We start from the raw sequence: 16,360 nt of genomic DNA, 5'->3' as shown, positions 1-16,360 counted from the left end.
AAAGAAGACTCCTTAAGGACAAGATGTGCAGTACCAAACTCAAAAGGCAGTAGAAGCTTATTAGAGGATAACAATACAAACCCTTTGTGAGTGAAGTTGAAATATGAAAACGACCATAGTTAACAAATCCAGCACAAAAATATGAACAAAAAGCATATAATTGTTGGAATTTTTATTTTTATTTTTATTTTTTTGAAAAAGCAGTGGATTACAGCAAGTTTCAAACTCAAATAAGGCATCTCTAAACTTCAGCATTGCTTGTAAAGGAAGAACTACTTTTTCATAAAATTGAAAGCGTATGTTCTTTTTTCTATTTTCAGCAATTAGAACTTAAAAGGTACAATAACTTGTATTCTAAGGGAAGAGTCCAGCAGGGCTTGAAACCAGTTTTGGCATTGAAGAAGGGTGAACTTGAAGCAATCCTTGTGATGTCCTCTTGAGAGCATGCACAAACACAAATTACCAAATATCAATTAATCAGCACGCTGCAACAACTAAAGAAAGCGGTACCAATAACCAAAGCTGTAAGAGTAATGATACAAAAACCGAATCGCAATACCAATCAATAGAATTCAACAAGGACTCTGTGTCAGTGAATGCTTCTCCTATTATGTCTATCTAAATAGCTAACACATCAGTCGGGTTTGTTGCCATTGGCAATTATATCATTTTTCATTCTGTAAATGAAAGAAATTACAATTCAGATTGAGATTTTATGGAAAGAATGCGGACTAGTATTCATTTTTGGTTGAGTCAAGTCTACAACTTCATATTATAAATCAGCCCCAAAGATAAAGCATCAACTTGATGAAGTCAACAAGAGTAAGTTTTCCCTTGACTATGAAATCCATACATCACAGATGATCTTATCACTACAAAGGCTACACCATTGAACATCGAGTTCATGAAACTTGAACAACCGAATGTTAGAAATATAAATGGCTTACAGAAATAACTCATCAGACAAAACACCCCATAAGAACATATAAGAAAGGAACAAAATACAAAAAACAACTAATAAACATACAGTGTCTTTTACAAATATGCTCATATGCAAATCAACAACTACGAGGCCTTTTCCCAACTACTTAATTATTTATAAACAGAAGATTAAAATAAATAAAAAAAATTACCCCACACAAGAACAGACCAACATAAAAGAATGAACATAGTAAGCAACTCTTGAAAATCATGTCCACATCCAGTTCACCGCCCTCTGAATGCACCTTCTTTTATTGGTGTGTGTCATAGCAAGATAACAATCCAGTACTGCACATAAAACTTTTGACTCCTTCTGAAACAAAAGGGAAAACCCATTTGGCAAAAGCCAGTGAGGAGGCTTTTATTATCCACCTCGAGAAGCAGGAGCCGAGTTTAAGTAATTAATAATGAAAGTGCTATTTTGCCTAAACAAAAACAAATAAAAAACTGCATTTCATAATTAAGATCTATAAATCTGAAATTAAAACAAAATCAATCTGGTACTAGGCCATGTCTTCCGAAGGGGGTGAATCTTATTCTTCATATCATTATTTATGATAGGCCTTGTGATGTGAAAAGGAAAATAAACACAAAACAAATAGAAACTATAAACCTACAATAAAACCGCCTAGTACTAGGGTGGGTTATTAGAAACTATAAACCTACAACAAAAGAAGATAAAAGTTGATTGTAGACAAAATCAAAAATAAAAAATGTATGTTTTCCATATTCGAGTTGATGTTGGTGCACAAAATTTTCTCCTCTCTTTTCTCGTATTTTCCTTCTCTTTTTCCTCCTCCTCTTCTACTTGTTTAATATGTCAGAAATGAGCAAATGGGCTTTAAGCTCTTTTTATTCCTCTAATCCTTTCAATGAACACCTTTTGAAAACTATTAACCAAGACGCCATTTGAATTTTTTATTTTTTTTTTAAAAAGTTTAATTTTAACCAACCATATCCATGAAGCATCCAGCAGCATCAGCACCTGTCTATGTTGTAGTTCTGGTCATGCAACAACAGGCCCCGAGGAGGGAGGACTTGAGATTGACATAATGTTTGGTATTTACAAAATGTCTGCTCTGAGGCTCGAACTCGCACGAATAGCATTGATGGTCAACTGTTAAACTGCTGAACCAGGGAACAGCTTCCGAAAACACAACGGATGCAGGGATTCAAGCCCAGGTCTTCACGGCAACAACCTAGTTCAAAAATTTATCTTCTTTTTTTTTTTGATAAGCAGTTCAAAAAATTTATCTTATAACTCCGGATACAACTAAAATATCTAAAACCCATACGACAAGTGGAGTCTTATGGCACAATTTATTGTAGGACAATAAAGCATCATAAGTAAATTTGTGCTACAAAATTTTAACCAAAAAGAAAAAACGAAAAAAAAACAAAAAGAAAAGATTAAAATCAAATAACAGCATATCCCTCAAAATGCCTATTATCTACCTAGCATGAACTCATGGTTCCTCAACCTCAGCAATGAGCTTGCAAGAGAGAGCACCAAAGTTTACAAGTTCCATGCAAAAAATCAGATTACTAAATACTTCATCATTGGGATATGAACATGTAAAAGCAAAATGGTAGAAGATTTGTTTAAATCATGAAAATCAGATTAGGGAGACATAAAATTTAACACTGGCATAATAGATGCACAATATGCCAAAGCCACAACAAGTGACCTCGGTAAATAAATTTAGTAGAAATTTTAAAACTGTTAAGCAACCATTTTAAAATTAATATTCTTGTCATAAGTTTCTCCAAACAATGAATCATGCCAAGTGATTGACCTAGCAATCATTATCTTTAGTTTGTAAAATAATTTTGTTTAGTTCAAAATTTTGGTCGCAACCTTGCATAATTATTTGGACAAGTAAATATAACTGATAGATCAAGAGTGGCCAATATCTGGAAACAGAATTGCCTCATGGATGCAGCTAACCATCATAATCAAGGGATATTTATATTAACGAGGGCACCAAAATCCAACATATTTTGAATTCTTGATAAGGATTAAAACCAGATCCAACCCAAGGCACTTGTGAAGTAACTAGTCAGCACTAAGCACATTATACTTATACATGAAACATACCAGGGAAAAGAAAAAAACCCTTCTTGGCCTAATACTGCAAGTTAAGGCATACTAAGAGGATGGAAAAAGGAACTGGTCAAGCCATCTAATGAATCATTCTCTAGTCAAAGCGATGTTCAAACTAAACAAAATGCTACTCATCCCAACTAAATTAAATACCAATAGAAGTATTTGAGGCAATTTTTTAAAATCATGAGATAACAAAGGTCATATAGTAGTAAGAGGGAAAAAAAAAAAAGTTGTGTCAGCATAAGGGAAATGCAACAAAGTGTGACGTGTAAAACTGCATTTGGCTTTGGATTAATAGCCATGCATTTAATTTCTTCTTTTCCAACATTCTTCCTTGTTCTAAACCTCAAAACAACCATTTCCATAACCTGTTAAGTTGCACCAGACTTGAAATTTTTGGCAACAACTAATACAATAAGCCACCGGTTGGTTCATAGATTAAGTAAAGGATGAAAAAGACAATGCAGAGGAAATCAATCTTCCTTATTAAGGTACCACAAAAATAATGAGGATAACAAGATTAGACAGAAAAGAAATATACATGTCATTTCTCTTTTTCTCTTTTTCCTTATTCAAGATAACTTGTGACAAATTTTGAATTTTTCATCTCATCCAAAGAGGAGAAAATTTGAAAGAAACCATTTTTTTTTTTTTTTTTACTTTGAGCTTTCATTTTCTTATACTTCTAAATCTGCAAACCGAACAAACTAACAATGTATGCTGATTAAACTGACAATTGAAATTCTTAGCTGCACTGTCCATTGGATAATCACTATAGTGTAAATATAAATGTGTGTGTATACGAAAAATCTGACCCAATGAACCAAACGTTTGAATGAAACCAATAGTCTCGTACCATTCAACACAAACACTTTCATACAAATAAACAAACAAATAATGTATGTATGTACTATGTAGAAGCAACACAATTCATAAACAGCCAAAAACACCCAATATCATAAAACCAAGAAAAAAGAACTTAACACCATTAATGAAGAGCCAAACAGTTTGATTGGCATTGCATGGTAAAAACCCTAATCTTATTTCATCAATAAAATGTACATTTCAAGGCATATAAGCTAATATGAGTATATTTTTATAGAGAGAGAAAGAAATAGAGTACTCTTTCCCGTCGGCAGTGTGCTCTTTGGGGCGGCTCTTGAGAGTTGAGGCACGCCGGCGTAATCCAACTCGACTACAGAAACGCTAGGGTTTATATGGACTCCAGCCTAACGGGCTTTTGGGATGACTTTTTGGGCTTGGAAGCCCGTTTAGCGGCCCCAAGATGTCCCAAACACGCCCTTAGTATTTCATTTTAAATACTTGGTTTGATGGGAAGGAAGAAAGGAAGAGAGGTTGAGGGACGATGGGGGATGGAATAAATTGGAGGAGAAAATCTTTATGTATCTAAACTCTCAGGGTAAGTTTGTGATTTGTTTCTAGCATTTTTTTTTTAAACCATTACTATTATTATTATTATTTTTTAATTGGTACTCAAATATATTTGTCTCTTTTGAGATTTAAACCTGACCTCTCTTTAAGAGGTAAGAGACTGATACCGCTAGATCACTGCGGTTAGTTTTCACCATATTATAGTTAAGAATTTAATTACAAGATAAACAATAAAGAGACACCAAGTCACCAAAGATGAAATAATTAAAAAAAAAAATAATATGCAGAGAGGACATGATGAAGTGTAAGTGTTAGTAGTCTTGTAAGTTCAAATTAACAATATAACAATTTAAAAAAATTATGAATTTAATAACTTTAAATCAACAATATATTAATTATATAAAATATATTAAATTTTAAACATTAATATTATTGTAACTTTATGACAATGTACTATGTTGAATGAATGTTCCATGTTTAATATAAATGTTGCATAAATCTGAGGCAGTTATTGCGTAAGTATTGACCCTAACACGTTGCACAACTAATTTACCATTTCATTGAATGAAAGATTGTCAAATAAGGGGATCAAGTCAATCTAATTGTTCAAGTGCTTTGAGATTTTGTTTTTTAGTTCGAGTTAATCATATAGTAAGGCATGGCAAGAAGGTCCCTAACGCAGTAGCAAAATTATCTCGACATACAAGATTCTTCATTGCGATTCTCTATTGCTTCATTTTTCAATGGATATTCTCCTTCTTGCCGATCGCGACATGGCTAGTAATAAGAGTCTATCCTCTCTTCAGTTGTTCGTTTGCTAGGATAAAAAAAAAAAAAAAAAAAAAAAAAAATGATTATAACTAATTATGTAATTTTTAAAAAATATATATAATGAGTAGTAATATTTCGATAGAAAAGTAGGAGAGTTGTTGTGAATTGTCAAATCAAATAATTTTGATTTGGTTATTTATGTAAAATACAAATAAGTAGAGGTCACAATCTCCAATCTAGGACTAATTAAAAATAATAGGCATGATAATTCATTGTAATTATTTGGTAAAAAAATTATTTTTTATATACAATAAGGTAAAAGTATACTCGTATATATATATAATTTTTGACGCGGCTAGATCTCAGTGGTGTCTTGACCATTGCCAAGTCAAAGTATTACAGTTTACCATGCAACACTTTTCCAGTTCGTTCCACTCTCTCCATTTACATGCCTGCACTTTCGTTTCTCTGTAATTCGTTATATACATATGTGTGGGGGTGTATATATATATATTGACGAATACTGTTCAAAAGCGATTGAGAAATGATTGGAGTGGGTAGATCTCTATATTTCTCTCTCTAGAACTGTCGGTGTCGGTGGAGTGAGAGAGAGTAGTTCACAGCTGCTGTATGATACGTCGCTTTCGTCCCTTGTAAGCCAATTTTCTTAGTATTTATTCTACAGCTATGCAGATAGAGAGAGAAATTGTAGAGAGAGACACACGAATTATTGAGACATATATGATATAACTCTCGACCAACATTCACATCGAGAAAGAGATCGAGAGAGAAAGAGAGCTTTGCTCTCGCTCGTCTTCTGCTTCACTAAAATTGATTCACTCTCTCTCTCTTTACCTCTGCAACATTGGCTGGAATTCAAATTGATCTTGATCGACTGAGCTTCACATTCAGACGAATTCAATCGATTCCGAGTCCGAAGACATTGTGTTGTTTGACGATTTGAGAATTGCGAGAAAGATAATCAGATCCTGAGGTATTCACTATGTTTTGTTATGTATTGCTTTTTGCAAAATGCTGTGTTTGGTTGCTCAGAAAACTTATTACAGTATAATCAAAATATAATCAAAATGTTGAGAATTAACGTACACTGAAATGTGAATTAGACAAACATTGGGATTAATTGAGATGGGTTTTTCTCAAATTTTTTTTTGGTAAAACTATAAATGATATGTGATGTATGGGATTAATAGAGATTTTACTTTCATCTATCTCCTTTGTTATGTAAATTGGGCACTTTTCTCTTTATGATGTATGTAATCTATGAGTTTTGGGAAACTTCTGAAAAATGCAATCTAATTCTCAGTTTCCTTTTTATGTGTCACTCGCAGATCTGGAAGACTATAAAAAGGAGATTGTGCTGCTTTCTATGCATGTGGAGAAGTGTGAAGCTTTAGGCATGTTAATTGGCTTTACGACGGAATCCTAATTGCTGGCCATTATACGCAATTGAGCAAAAAGAAGCTGGTGACAATGGAATCAGAAGGAGAAACTGGGGTCAGTATTGGAAAAAAAAAACTTCCTTTCTTGTATACAGTAAAAAAATATCCAAACAGAACTATTATCATCCTCTGCGAATTTTTATTTATTTATGTTAAATTGGGTGTATTTGTTTTTATCTAGATTGCCCAATTAGTGGATTCTATGAAATATCATAACTCTTAATTTCAAATAATTTCTGCAATTTTCCCTCTTTTATTTGTTTGGTTGTTTGGGTATGTTAGTTTGTTCAAGTTGTTCAGTTACTGGGTTTAGTTAGAGTCTTTAGATCTATATTTGTCCTATCACTGGATTGTTGGGTTTCTTAATTTTGTGAATTGTGATAATTGATTAGGGGAAGTCCTTGAAGAGCCTGGGTGGTCAGGTCTGCCAGATCTGTGGTGATAATGTTGGCACAACTGTGGCTGGTGAACCATTCATTGCTTGCGATGTCTGTGCATTTCCCGTTTGTAGGCCTTGCTATGAGTATGAGAGGAAGGATGGAAATCATTCTTGCCCACAATGCAAAACCAAATACAAGAGACATAAAGGTTTGTTCAACGTAGTGAAGGGTATTTTACTTGATATCATCAGATTTAAGGGACACCGTATATATGTTGTGTGCATGCGTATGATATACTTAAGCTACACCTTATCAAACAACTTAAGCTTTTAGAACAGCTGGTTGTTATATGTTGAAGAAATAGGTAAGGTCTGATCTCGAATCTCACCGTCACCCTTGTAAATTAATTGATGCGTGTATTTGGTCTACTCGAGTCCGGCTACATGTGAGGAGTCATGTTTGTGGAGCTGTTAGACAAGGCATAACTTAAGTATTTCGGTAGTATTTATGTCCTCTGCATGTAACTAAAGTATTTATATCATCTTCTAACCCATCCCCATTTTTCTGACATGTTGCCAAAGTGCCGATCGCAAGTGGGCGAAATACATGCAACAATTAATCATTATTAGAGTGGCTGCAAAATTTGAGCTCAGAACCTTACCTGAAGACAAAGAAACATAAAATTGAGAATATTGTCTGTCATAGCATTTCTGATTTTGATACTACTTTTTCCCATTAAGCTCATCTAATTTGATTTAGATGCTTTTCTCAGTAATTAGCTTGTCAATTGTTGTTTAAGAACATCTTGAATGTTGTGAATGGTATAATTTTATGTGATTCTGGATATTAATGAATGAGGATGTGGTCCTGCATCTATGCCCCTCCCTAGAGTTTGCTATTACTAGTAGTTGACTGACTTTTTCTAATTGTGTTGTCTTTGAGCAATCCGCTGAGATTTCAACTGCAGTTAATAAATCTAAGGTCCCAAATGTTTTTTTTTTTTTTCTTGTTAATTTAATATAACATTAACTGATATGATTCTAGGAAGCCCTCCTATTGGTGGCGACAGAGAGGAGGATGGTGATGCTGATGATGGTGCCAGTGATTTTCATTACACTTCAGAGACTCAAAATCAGAAGCAGAAGGTTGCAGAGCGCATGTTGAGCTGGCAGATGACATATGGACGAGGGGAGGACGTTGGGGCTCCAAACTATGATAAAGAGGTTTCTCGCAACCACTTTCCATTGCTCACTAATGGACAAGAGGTGAGTCGATAAGCTTCCAATGTGCTATCCTTTATTTCAGCATGTAATCTGCAGTGAAATTAATCTTTTCCATTGCTCTATTTTAGGTTTCTGGAGAGTTGTCTTCAGCATCCCCTGAAAGGCTTTCTATGGCATCTCCCGGACCTGGTGGTGGCGGGAAGCGCATACATCCACTTCCTTATGTGTCAGATGTGAATCAATCACGTATACCTGTTTTTCACGTGTTCTATGTACCTTGTTCATTTGTATATATGTGTTGATTCATTGTAATTTCAATTTCTTAATAAATTTCTTTTTGCAGCTAATATTAGGGTTGTGGATCCAGTAAGGGAGTTTGGATCCCCAGGATTGGGCAATGTAGCCTGGAAAGAGAGAGTTGATGGCTGGAAGCAGGAGAAGAATGTTGTTCCAATGGCCACTAGCCATGCTGCTTCTGAAGGCAGGGGAGGTGGAGATATTGACGCCAGTACCGATGTGCTGGTGGATGACTCTTTACTGTGGGTTCCTACTTGACTGAATTTTGTGTTTTTGCTGTTCTGTGGGGTCCTGATTGAGCTTAATTTTCTGTGTGGTACTTGTGGCTAGCCTATCAGAGATCTCAATTCTCAAGATGACTAGTGTTTTTTGTGTTTCAAAATAACAGCAGCTTTACTCCTTAGACAAAATTTCAAAGATTGCTTTAGAGTGTGTTGCAATATTTGCAATTGAAATGAAGACAGTGTTGTGTGTCATTAAAGCACGGCTGCTTGATTTGTCTTTGCCTAACAGTTTCTGGTGCCACTAATGTTGAGTTTCCCTTGGTTCATTTATTTATTTATTCATTTTGTGTGTGTTCTTTATTTACTTGCTTCTTAGTCTTGATGCAGCTAGGATTGGTTTTCATGCTTATTTTCGTTTGTTGTGCAGAAATGATGAAGCTCGGCAGCCTCTCTCAAGGAAGGTTTCTGTTCCGTCCTCCAGGATAAACCCTTACAGGATGGTTATTGTCCTGCGGCTCATTATTCTCTCTATTTTCTTGCACTACCGGCTTACAAATCCTGTGCCCAATGCTTATGTTTTGTGGTTGATATCTGTGATATGTGAGATTTGGTTTGCAATATCTTGGATATTGGATCAGTTCCCTAAATGGCTTCCAGTAAACCGTGAAACATATCTTGACAGGCTAGCGCTTAGGTGAGGAAGTTTTTTCCCACTTATCCATCCACCTATTTTATTGTGTGATTAGTTGGTTATCATTTTACATCCAGTATCTATGTCACTTGAGTTCCAATGTACTGACTTGAAAATGTAATTCAAAATTAAATGGTAACAGATATGACCGAGAAGGAGAGCCATCACAATTAGCAGCTGTTGACATTTTTGTCAGTACTGTTGACCCCTTAAAGGAGCCCCCTCTTGTTACTGCCAATACTGTATTATCCATTCTTGCAGTTGATTATCCAGTTGACAAGGTCTCATGCTACGTCTCCGATGATGGATCCGCTATGTTGACATTTGAAGCTCTCTCGGAAACATCAGAATTTGCAAGAAAATGGGTTCCTTTCTGCAAGAAGTTTAGCATTGAGCCACGGGCACCAGAATGGTACTTCGCGCAGAAAATTGACTACTTGAAAGATAAAGTTCAACCCTCATTTGTCAAAGAACGTAGGGCTATGAAGGTGGGTGATTTAGTTTATGCATGCAATTGTATTTTCTCTTTCTTCTGGTGCAGCATATTTATGTCTATTTGTTTGCTGTATTGTAGAGAGAGTATGAAGAATTTAAAATTCGAATCAATGGACTTGTCGCAAAGGCTCAGAAAATTCCTGAAGAAGGATGGATCATGCAAGATGGTACACCATGGCCTGGAAACAACACCAGGGATCATCCAGGAATGATCCAGGTAACTTCAGTCTTACATATGTAGGTTTGATTGTGCTAAAATGCTGAGTGCATGGTCCCTTTAAGTTTAGCATGAGGATGTCAAAACACTTCTTTTTGTCACAAAACTTACATTTTTAGGGAACTAACAGATATGACAGTCTTATTCATATCTTGTGGAACTTATGTCCTTTGAATTTGTACTTGTATTTGTATATGAAAGCTATGGTGTTATTCTCTTGTCGTCTCTTTTATTGCTTTGCCTCCTCTGATTATCCTAATTTTAATTCCCATCTACATGATTTTTGAGTCCCAAAGCAGAATTTTTCAATATAGGTTGCTTCTCTGCAGCATAATATTTTCAGTCTAAAATTGGCTTTATTTTTTATTACTTGCAGGTTTTCTTAGGCCAAAGTGGAGGACTTGACAGTGACGGTAATGAGTTGCCACGGTTGGTCTACGTTTCTCGTGAGAAGCGTCCTGGCTTCCAGCATCACAAGAAAGCCGGTGCTATGAATGCGCTTGTGAGTTGTTAACAGTTAAAATGAGAGCTTGCTTTATTCATGCCTCAGAATATATAACCTATAATGGTCAATGTAACTCTCTTGCAGGTTCGAGTATCGGCAGTCCTTACTAATGGACCATTCATGTTGAATCTTGATTGTGATCATTACATAAACAACAGCAAGGCATTGAGAGAAGCTATGTGTTTTATGATGGATCCAAACCTTGGAAAATATGTGTGTTATGTGCAGTTTCCACAGAGATTTGATGGCATTGATAGGAATGATCGATATGCCAACCGTAATACAGTTTTCTTTGATGTGAGTCCTTTCGTCATTATTTTTATGTACTCTATGTTGTTATATTAAATTTTTTTTATTAAGGGGTATTTTTGTGCGCCATGTGTCAAATAATGTTTCAGTAAGTAGATGAACATTCACTTACCAGGAAATTGTGATTAGAATAACATTCAAATTTCTGATTCTTTACTCGTTCTGCCCACTACTTATGACCTTATTGTTTTCTTTGTGGAACTAGATTAACTTGAGAGGTCTGGATGGCATTCAAGGCCCTGTTTACGTGGGAACTGGATGTGTCTTCAATAGAACAGCTTTATATGGTTATGAGCCTCCTCACAAGCCTAAGAATAAAAAACCAGGGTTGTTCTCATCCTTCTGTGGTGGATCGCGGAAGAAAAGTTCTAAATCAAGTAAGAAGGGCTCGGACAAAAAGAAATCTAGCAAGCATGTAGATCCCACTGTGCCAATTTTCAGTCTTGAGGATATAGAGGAGGGGGTTGAAGGTGCACTTTCTAAATTCTTGTTAGTTTACACCTTGCTTGATCATCCAACTAAAACTACACCAAGTTGGATTCATTTACAATCCAGTTTCATTGTTTAATATGGAGGAAATTATTGCATTGACATTCTGATACTCGTTGACCTTAACAGTGTCGTGATTACATAAAAATCGATGAAATTAAGCACACACTTGTAACAAACTGCATAACAATACTCTTTTCATTTCCCCCCAATCCTAGCATGTTTACGGGATCTGGCCTAGTCCTCACTCCGAGTCAACAGTTCAACTGGTGATTTGCATGGTCAGAGTGTGAACTTGAAAATTCATGTTCCAGAAATAATTAATGCATGAAGATAGAATGGCTGTTGATATATTTTATACAATTAAATAATTACATTAAATTACAGATATGATATCTCGCTGTCTAATTCATGAGTATTTACAAAATGTTAGCATTTAGGCAACCATATGTACACATCCATAAAAAATATATAATAATAATAATACAATGTACTATGGCATGATTTTTCATCCTGGGAAAAAAATTAAGTAGAACATAATTACAAACATGTGCATTTTAGAATTTAGAGTTGGTTATTGCTTGTTGTACTTGAATGTTCGTAGGACTAGCACTAAGGCTCAAATGGGAAGTCACGCAAGGTCCACTGATCTAGACCCATGAATAGGTCTTGTAGAACAAATCCAAGTCTAGGGGTGGGCTCTGGTGGGCTTGAGCCCACCCCAAAAAAAAAAAATTTTTTTTTTTACTATAGGCAATTTTAGCCCAGCCCCCAAAAAAAGAAGTATTACTAGTATTAGCCCACTCCATTGACAATTGACAATTCCTGGATCCGCCCTTGACTATGTATTTATAGGCAGCAAGTTGGTCTAGAGAAATTAGGTTTTTGCAGTTTAAAACCAAGTTGGAAATTGCTATTCCAAATAGCTCAATTGATCGAAGCTGATGTCAATTGATCGAAGTTGATGTTGATTGATCGACATCTCTCCAGAATGCTTCGATCAATACCTTGATCAATCAAACTCTCCTATAGGTTTGTGCTTAGAAATTTTTTATTAAGGAAGTTTCCAAAACTTTTTCATGCAACTTTAAAACAATTTAGGGAATCAATGTGTGCATGAACCCGAATTTGGTGAATGCATCAATGTGTCAAATTACCTTTATACCTTTGTAAACAAAGATTACCAAAATACCATTGGTTGTAGCTGAATTCTATCTTTGACCTTGCGAGGTAACTAAAACTAACTAACTTTTAAAAAAAAAAAAAAAAGACTAAGCTAATTAAACATAGGTCCAGACTGAATTTTTGTTCCATGAAATTTGCCAATTTAAGTACTGTTGTCCTATAAGCTATAAGTACTTAATCTAATTTACATATCTATGACAAGATTATATGCTTGTTTATGCATATGTATGTGGTACCAACAGGCCTGTGGCCTAGCGGTTTAAGGCTCCTACCTCCCAAAGGGAGGTCAGGGGTTCGAACCTCAGTGGAGGCAGTGTGTGTGAGTTTCCCAACTAGGAAAAAAAAATAAATAAAAAAAAAATATATGTATGTGGTTCTTTTACGTAGAAATTCAATGGAGATCAAGATCTGACTGGGCCTGCATAAACTGCACATGACTTGCCTCTACTTTTGGAGAAGTGGCTAGGATAGAAAAAATTAGGGATGATAATATTAGGGAGGCTTATTTTTGTATTTCCTATTGTAGGGTTTGCCTATGCTTTTGCCTATGTAAATGCTCCTATGTAACCAAGCATTTCTAACTTTAATTATTGAGTTATATCATGATTTTCAAAAATTCCCTCTCTGTTCTTCTTCCCCAACTTTTGCTCTTCCAATCCCTCTGTCTAATCTATCTCTTTAATCATCTATTTTCTCATATCTTTCTTTTTGTCTCATCTCATCTTCTACTTCTCATATACTGTTTTCTTCTTCTACAACAAATTATTAGAGATTCAGTGTTAATTGGTATCAGAGCACTATTTTGTCCTGCATCAAGTGGTATCAGAGCATTTATGTCCTGCATCAAATATGAGTTTGATTTTTTTGTTGTTGATAAATTATATTAAAATAGAAGCTTAAACTGAGCCATGTTTCTACTTTAGCGGGCATGGATCCTTCTGTTGATATTTATATTGACTATTTGTTGTTAAACATGAGTTATTATTATCCACATGGTCTTTGTTCTTAAAGTTCTTCATCTTACTTGGTTTTCCCTTCACATTTCCTTATTAAATTTCAAAATAGGTGCTGGGTTTGATGATGAGAAGTCGTTACTCATGTCACAAATGAGCCTCGAGAAAAGATTTGGCCAGTCTGCTGTTTTTGTTGCATCCACACTTATGGAGAACGGTGGTGTTCCTCAGTCAGCAACTCCAGAGACTCTTCTCAAAGAGGCTATTCATGTTATCAGTTGTGGGTACGAGGATAAATCAGAATGGGGAAGTGAGGTGTGTTGGTTTCTATGCTTTTAGTCTTAGATTCCTTATTGTGTTTCATGTATTATTACCACTGAATTATTACCTTTCATTGATTAGTAAATATTGTCCATATCAAAATTTGAAGTACACAATCCAATAATGTAGGTTGTTATGCCAGCAAGTGGGCTTGTGTTTAAAACACTCTAAAGTCTAGTGAGCACTTTTAGCCTTCATACTCGAGATACTGTCAGATGTCGATATTGTCCTGGTTAAATTATGTCCTTTAGCTTTGTAATGAAAAATAAAATGATAACAAATAAAGAGGAAAATCTTGCTGAAAACTGATCAACAAATTTTATGACGTTTAAAAGTTGCTCCTTCTATCAATATTTTGTTTTCTTTCTTTTGAAAGCATGAGGAACAAGACATTATTTATCTCTAGCAATCTGTTTTGCTGCCTACAGAACACAGGACTAGAACAATATCTTTATGGTGAACATTCAGGGCGTAGAAAAATATTTATTTCAGCTCTATAACCCAAAAAGGGAATTAATTGATGAACTTGCTTTCTCTTGATTACTTAACTAACTTGTACAACTCATTGGAATGTGTTTTCTTCAAAAAAAATTGATTGAGGTGTAAAGTATCAATATTTTGCCTGTGTTTACACCACAATGTTTCTTTTCTTCCTTTTTTGGGGTTTCTGAAGAAAATTATCCCTATTTTTGTTCTCATTTTTCCCTTGTCTTTCAAGTTGATTTATAATTTATTTAGAATCCTTTTTTCTATTATTGTCTCAATTTTTGTCGCTGGATCTGCAGATAGGATGGATTTATGGTTCTGTCACAGAAGATATTCTTACAGGATTCAAGATGCATGCACGTGGTTGGCGATCGATTTACTGCATGCCCCAGCGTCCAGCCTTTAAAGGGTCTGCTCCTATTAATCTTTCAGATCGTTTGAACCAAGTGCTTCGATGGGCTTTGGGGTCTGTCGAAATTCTTCTCAGCCGACATTGTCCTATTTGGTATGGATATGGCGGAAGGCTTAAATGGCTTGAGAGATTTGCATATATAAACACAACCATTTACCCAATCACTGCCATTCCTCTTCTTATGTATTGTACTTTGCCGGCTGTCTGTCTACTTACTGGAAAGTTCATTATTCCACAGGTTCGTTATATCTCCATGGTTCCCATTTGGACGCACTTTTTTTCCTTCTCTCTCTAATTCTAAAACTAAAAACGGGCACTGTTTGACAATAGTTGGCCTCTCCGTACATTTTTTTTATTGTCTACCCCACCTACATCTAACACGAGAAAATAACGTGAATATACTACCTCTCTATACAAAATTTCTTTAATTGTCTCATTCTGCTGCAGATTAGTAACTTTGCGAGTATCTGGTTTATATCCCTCTTTCTTTCCATCTTTGCAACCGGTATATTGGAAATGAGGTGGAGCGGTGTTGGAATAGATGAATGGTGGAGGAATGAACAGTTTTGGGTTATTGGTGGAGTTTCAGCCCATCTATTTGCTGTTTTTCAAGGTCTGCTCAAAGTTCTTGCTGGGATTGACACCAACTTCACTGTCACCTCCAAGGCATCGGATGAAGATGGGGATTTTGCCGAACTCTACCTGTTTAAATGGACAACGCTTCTGATACCGCCCACAACCCTTCTCATAATAAACTTGGTGGGTGTTGTTGCAGGCATCTCATATGCCATCAACAGTGGTTACCAGTCTTGGGGTCCACTCTTCGGCAAGCTATTCTTTGCCTTTTGGGTGATTGTTCATCTCTATCCCTTCCTCAAGGGGCTGATGGGGCGCCAGAACCGAACCCCCACCATTGTTGTCGTCTGGTCAATTCTCCTTGCTTCCATTTTCTCTTTGCTGTGGGTGCGGATCGATCCCTTCACCACTAGGGTAACTGGTCCAGATGTTGAGCAATGTGGAATTAACTGTTAAGACAGAAAAGAACTGAACATCTGAGAACAGTCACTGTTTCTCCTGACAGAACAAAAGCTTGCGATGTTGGAGCCACGTAACCATTCTGTCACGTTTGTGCCGTACCCATCTGGCTCTGAGCATGTCTATGTGAAGCTCACAATTGTGCAGTAGACAGAAATGGCTAAAATCATCTTGCTGTTCGAGGAGTGATTATAACATTATCCGTCAAACGTCCTGTTTTTGTCCAAGTTTAAGAGGAGCTGGGTGGGAAATTTGTTTTTTGGATTTTTTTTTTTTTTTTTTGAATGTTTTACATTTTTTACCTTCACTATGCTGGAAACATAGGCTGGAACAATTGTCCTTTTTTTCTTTGTTATACAATTTAAAGGTCTTATTTATTCAAGTGAAATTTTTCTATATATTTGTATGAGAAACTTGTGTTTACTTT

The 16,360-nt window shown here is 35.6% G+C and overlaps 1 protein-coding gene and 1 long non-coding RNA gene across 2 annotated transcripts; one reads left to right on the top strand and one right to left on the bottom strand.

Moving 5' to 3' along the window:
• Nucleotides 1–169: 169 nt before the first annotated feature.
• On the bottom strand, nt 170–4,631 carry LOC132295052 (uncharacterized). Its single transcript, XR_009478296.1, has 2 exons — nt 4,212–4,631; nt 170–1,294 (listed from the first exon to the last, which is right to left on the bottom strand). It is a non-coding gene; the product is annotated as an uncharacterized LOC132295052 (long non-coding RNA).
• A 1,180-nt stretch (nt 4,632–5,811) lies between these two features.
• On the top strand, nt 5,812–16,329 carry LOC132295050 (cellulose synthase A catalytic subunit 3 [UDP-forming]-like). Its single transcript, XM_059793127.1, has 15 exons — nt 5,812–6,245; nt 6,601–6,766; nt 7,104–7,299; nt 8,136–8,356; nt 8,443–8,560; nt 8,658–8,853; nt 9,263–9,529; nt 9,669–10,014; nt 10,101–10,238; nt 10,615–10,740; nt 10,828–11,040; nt 11,258–11,522; nt 13,792–13,994; nt 14,786–15,136; nt 15,346–16,329. The coding sequence occupies exons 2-15, from the start codon at nt 6,743–6,745 to the stop codon at nt 15,928–15,930; spliced, it is 3,249 nt and encodes a 1,082-aa protein (XP_059649110.1). The 5' UTR covers nt 5,812–6,245; nt 6,601–6,742; the 3' UTR covers nt 15,931–16,329.
• Nucleotides 16,330–16,360: the final 31 nt, after the last annotated feature.

Source organism: Cornus florida, unplaced genomic scaffold (assembly GCF_030987335.1).
Source record: "Cornus florida cultivar Cherokee Brave unplaced genomic scaffold, ASM3098733v1 CherokeeBrave_3.0.0_Hap2_Chr02, whole genome shotgun sequence".
NCBI classification, from domain to species: Eukaryota; Viridiplantae; Streptophyta; class Magnoliopsida; order Cornales; family Cornaceae; genus Cornus; species Cornus florida.
Note: the sequence above shows the minus strand (reverse complement) of the source record. Positions and strands in the feature narration are given on the sequence as shown.

Excerpts from the sequence above, each read along its gene's own strand:
- LOC132295050 (XM_059793127.1), top strand. The coding sequence starts at position 6,743 with ATGGAATCAGAAGGAGAAACTGGG. Across the intron at positions 8,854-9,262 it reads CTGGTGGATGACTCTTTACT|AAATGATGAAGCTCGGCAGC; the intron begins GTGGGTTCCTAC and ends TTTGTTGTGCAG. Across the intron at positions 10,741-10,827 it reads CCGGTGCTATGAATGCGCTT|GTTCGAGTATCGGCAGTCCT; the intron begins GTGAGTTGTTAA and ends ACTCTCTTGCAG.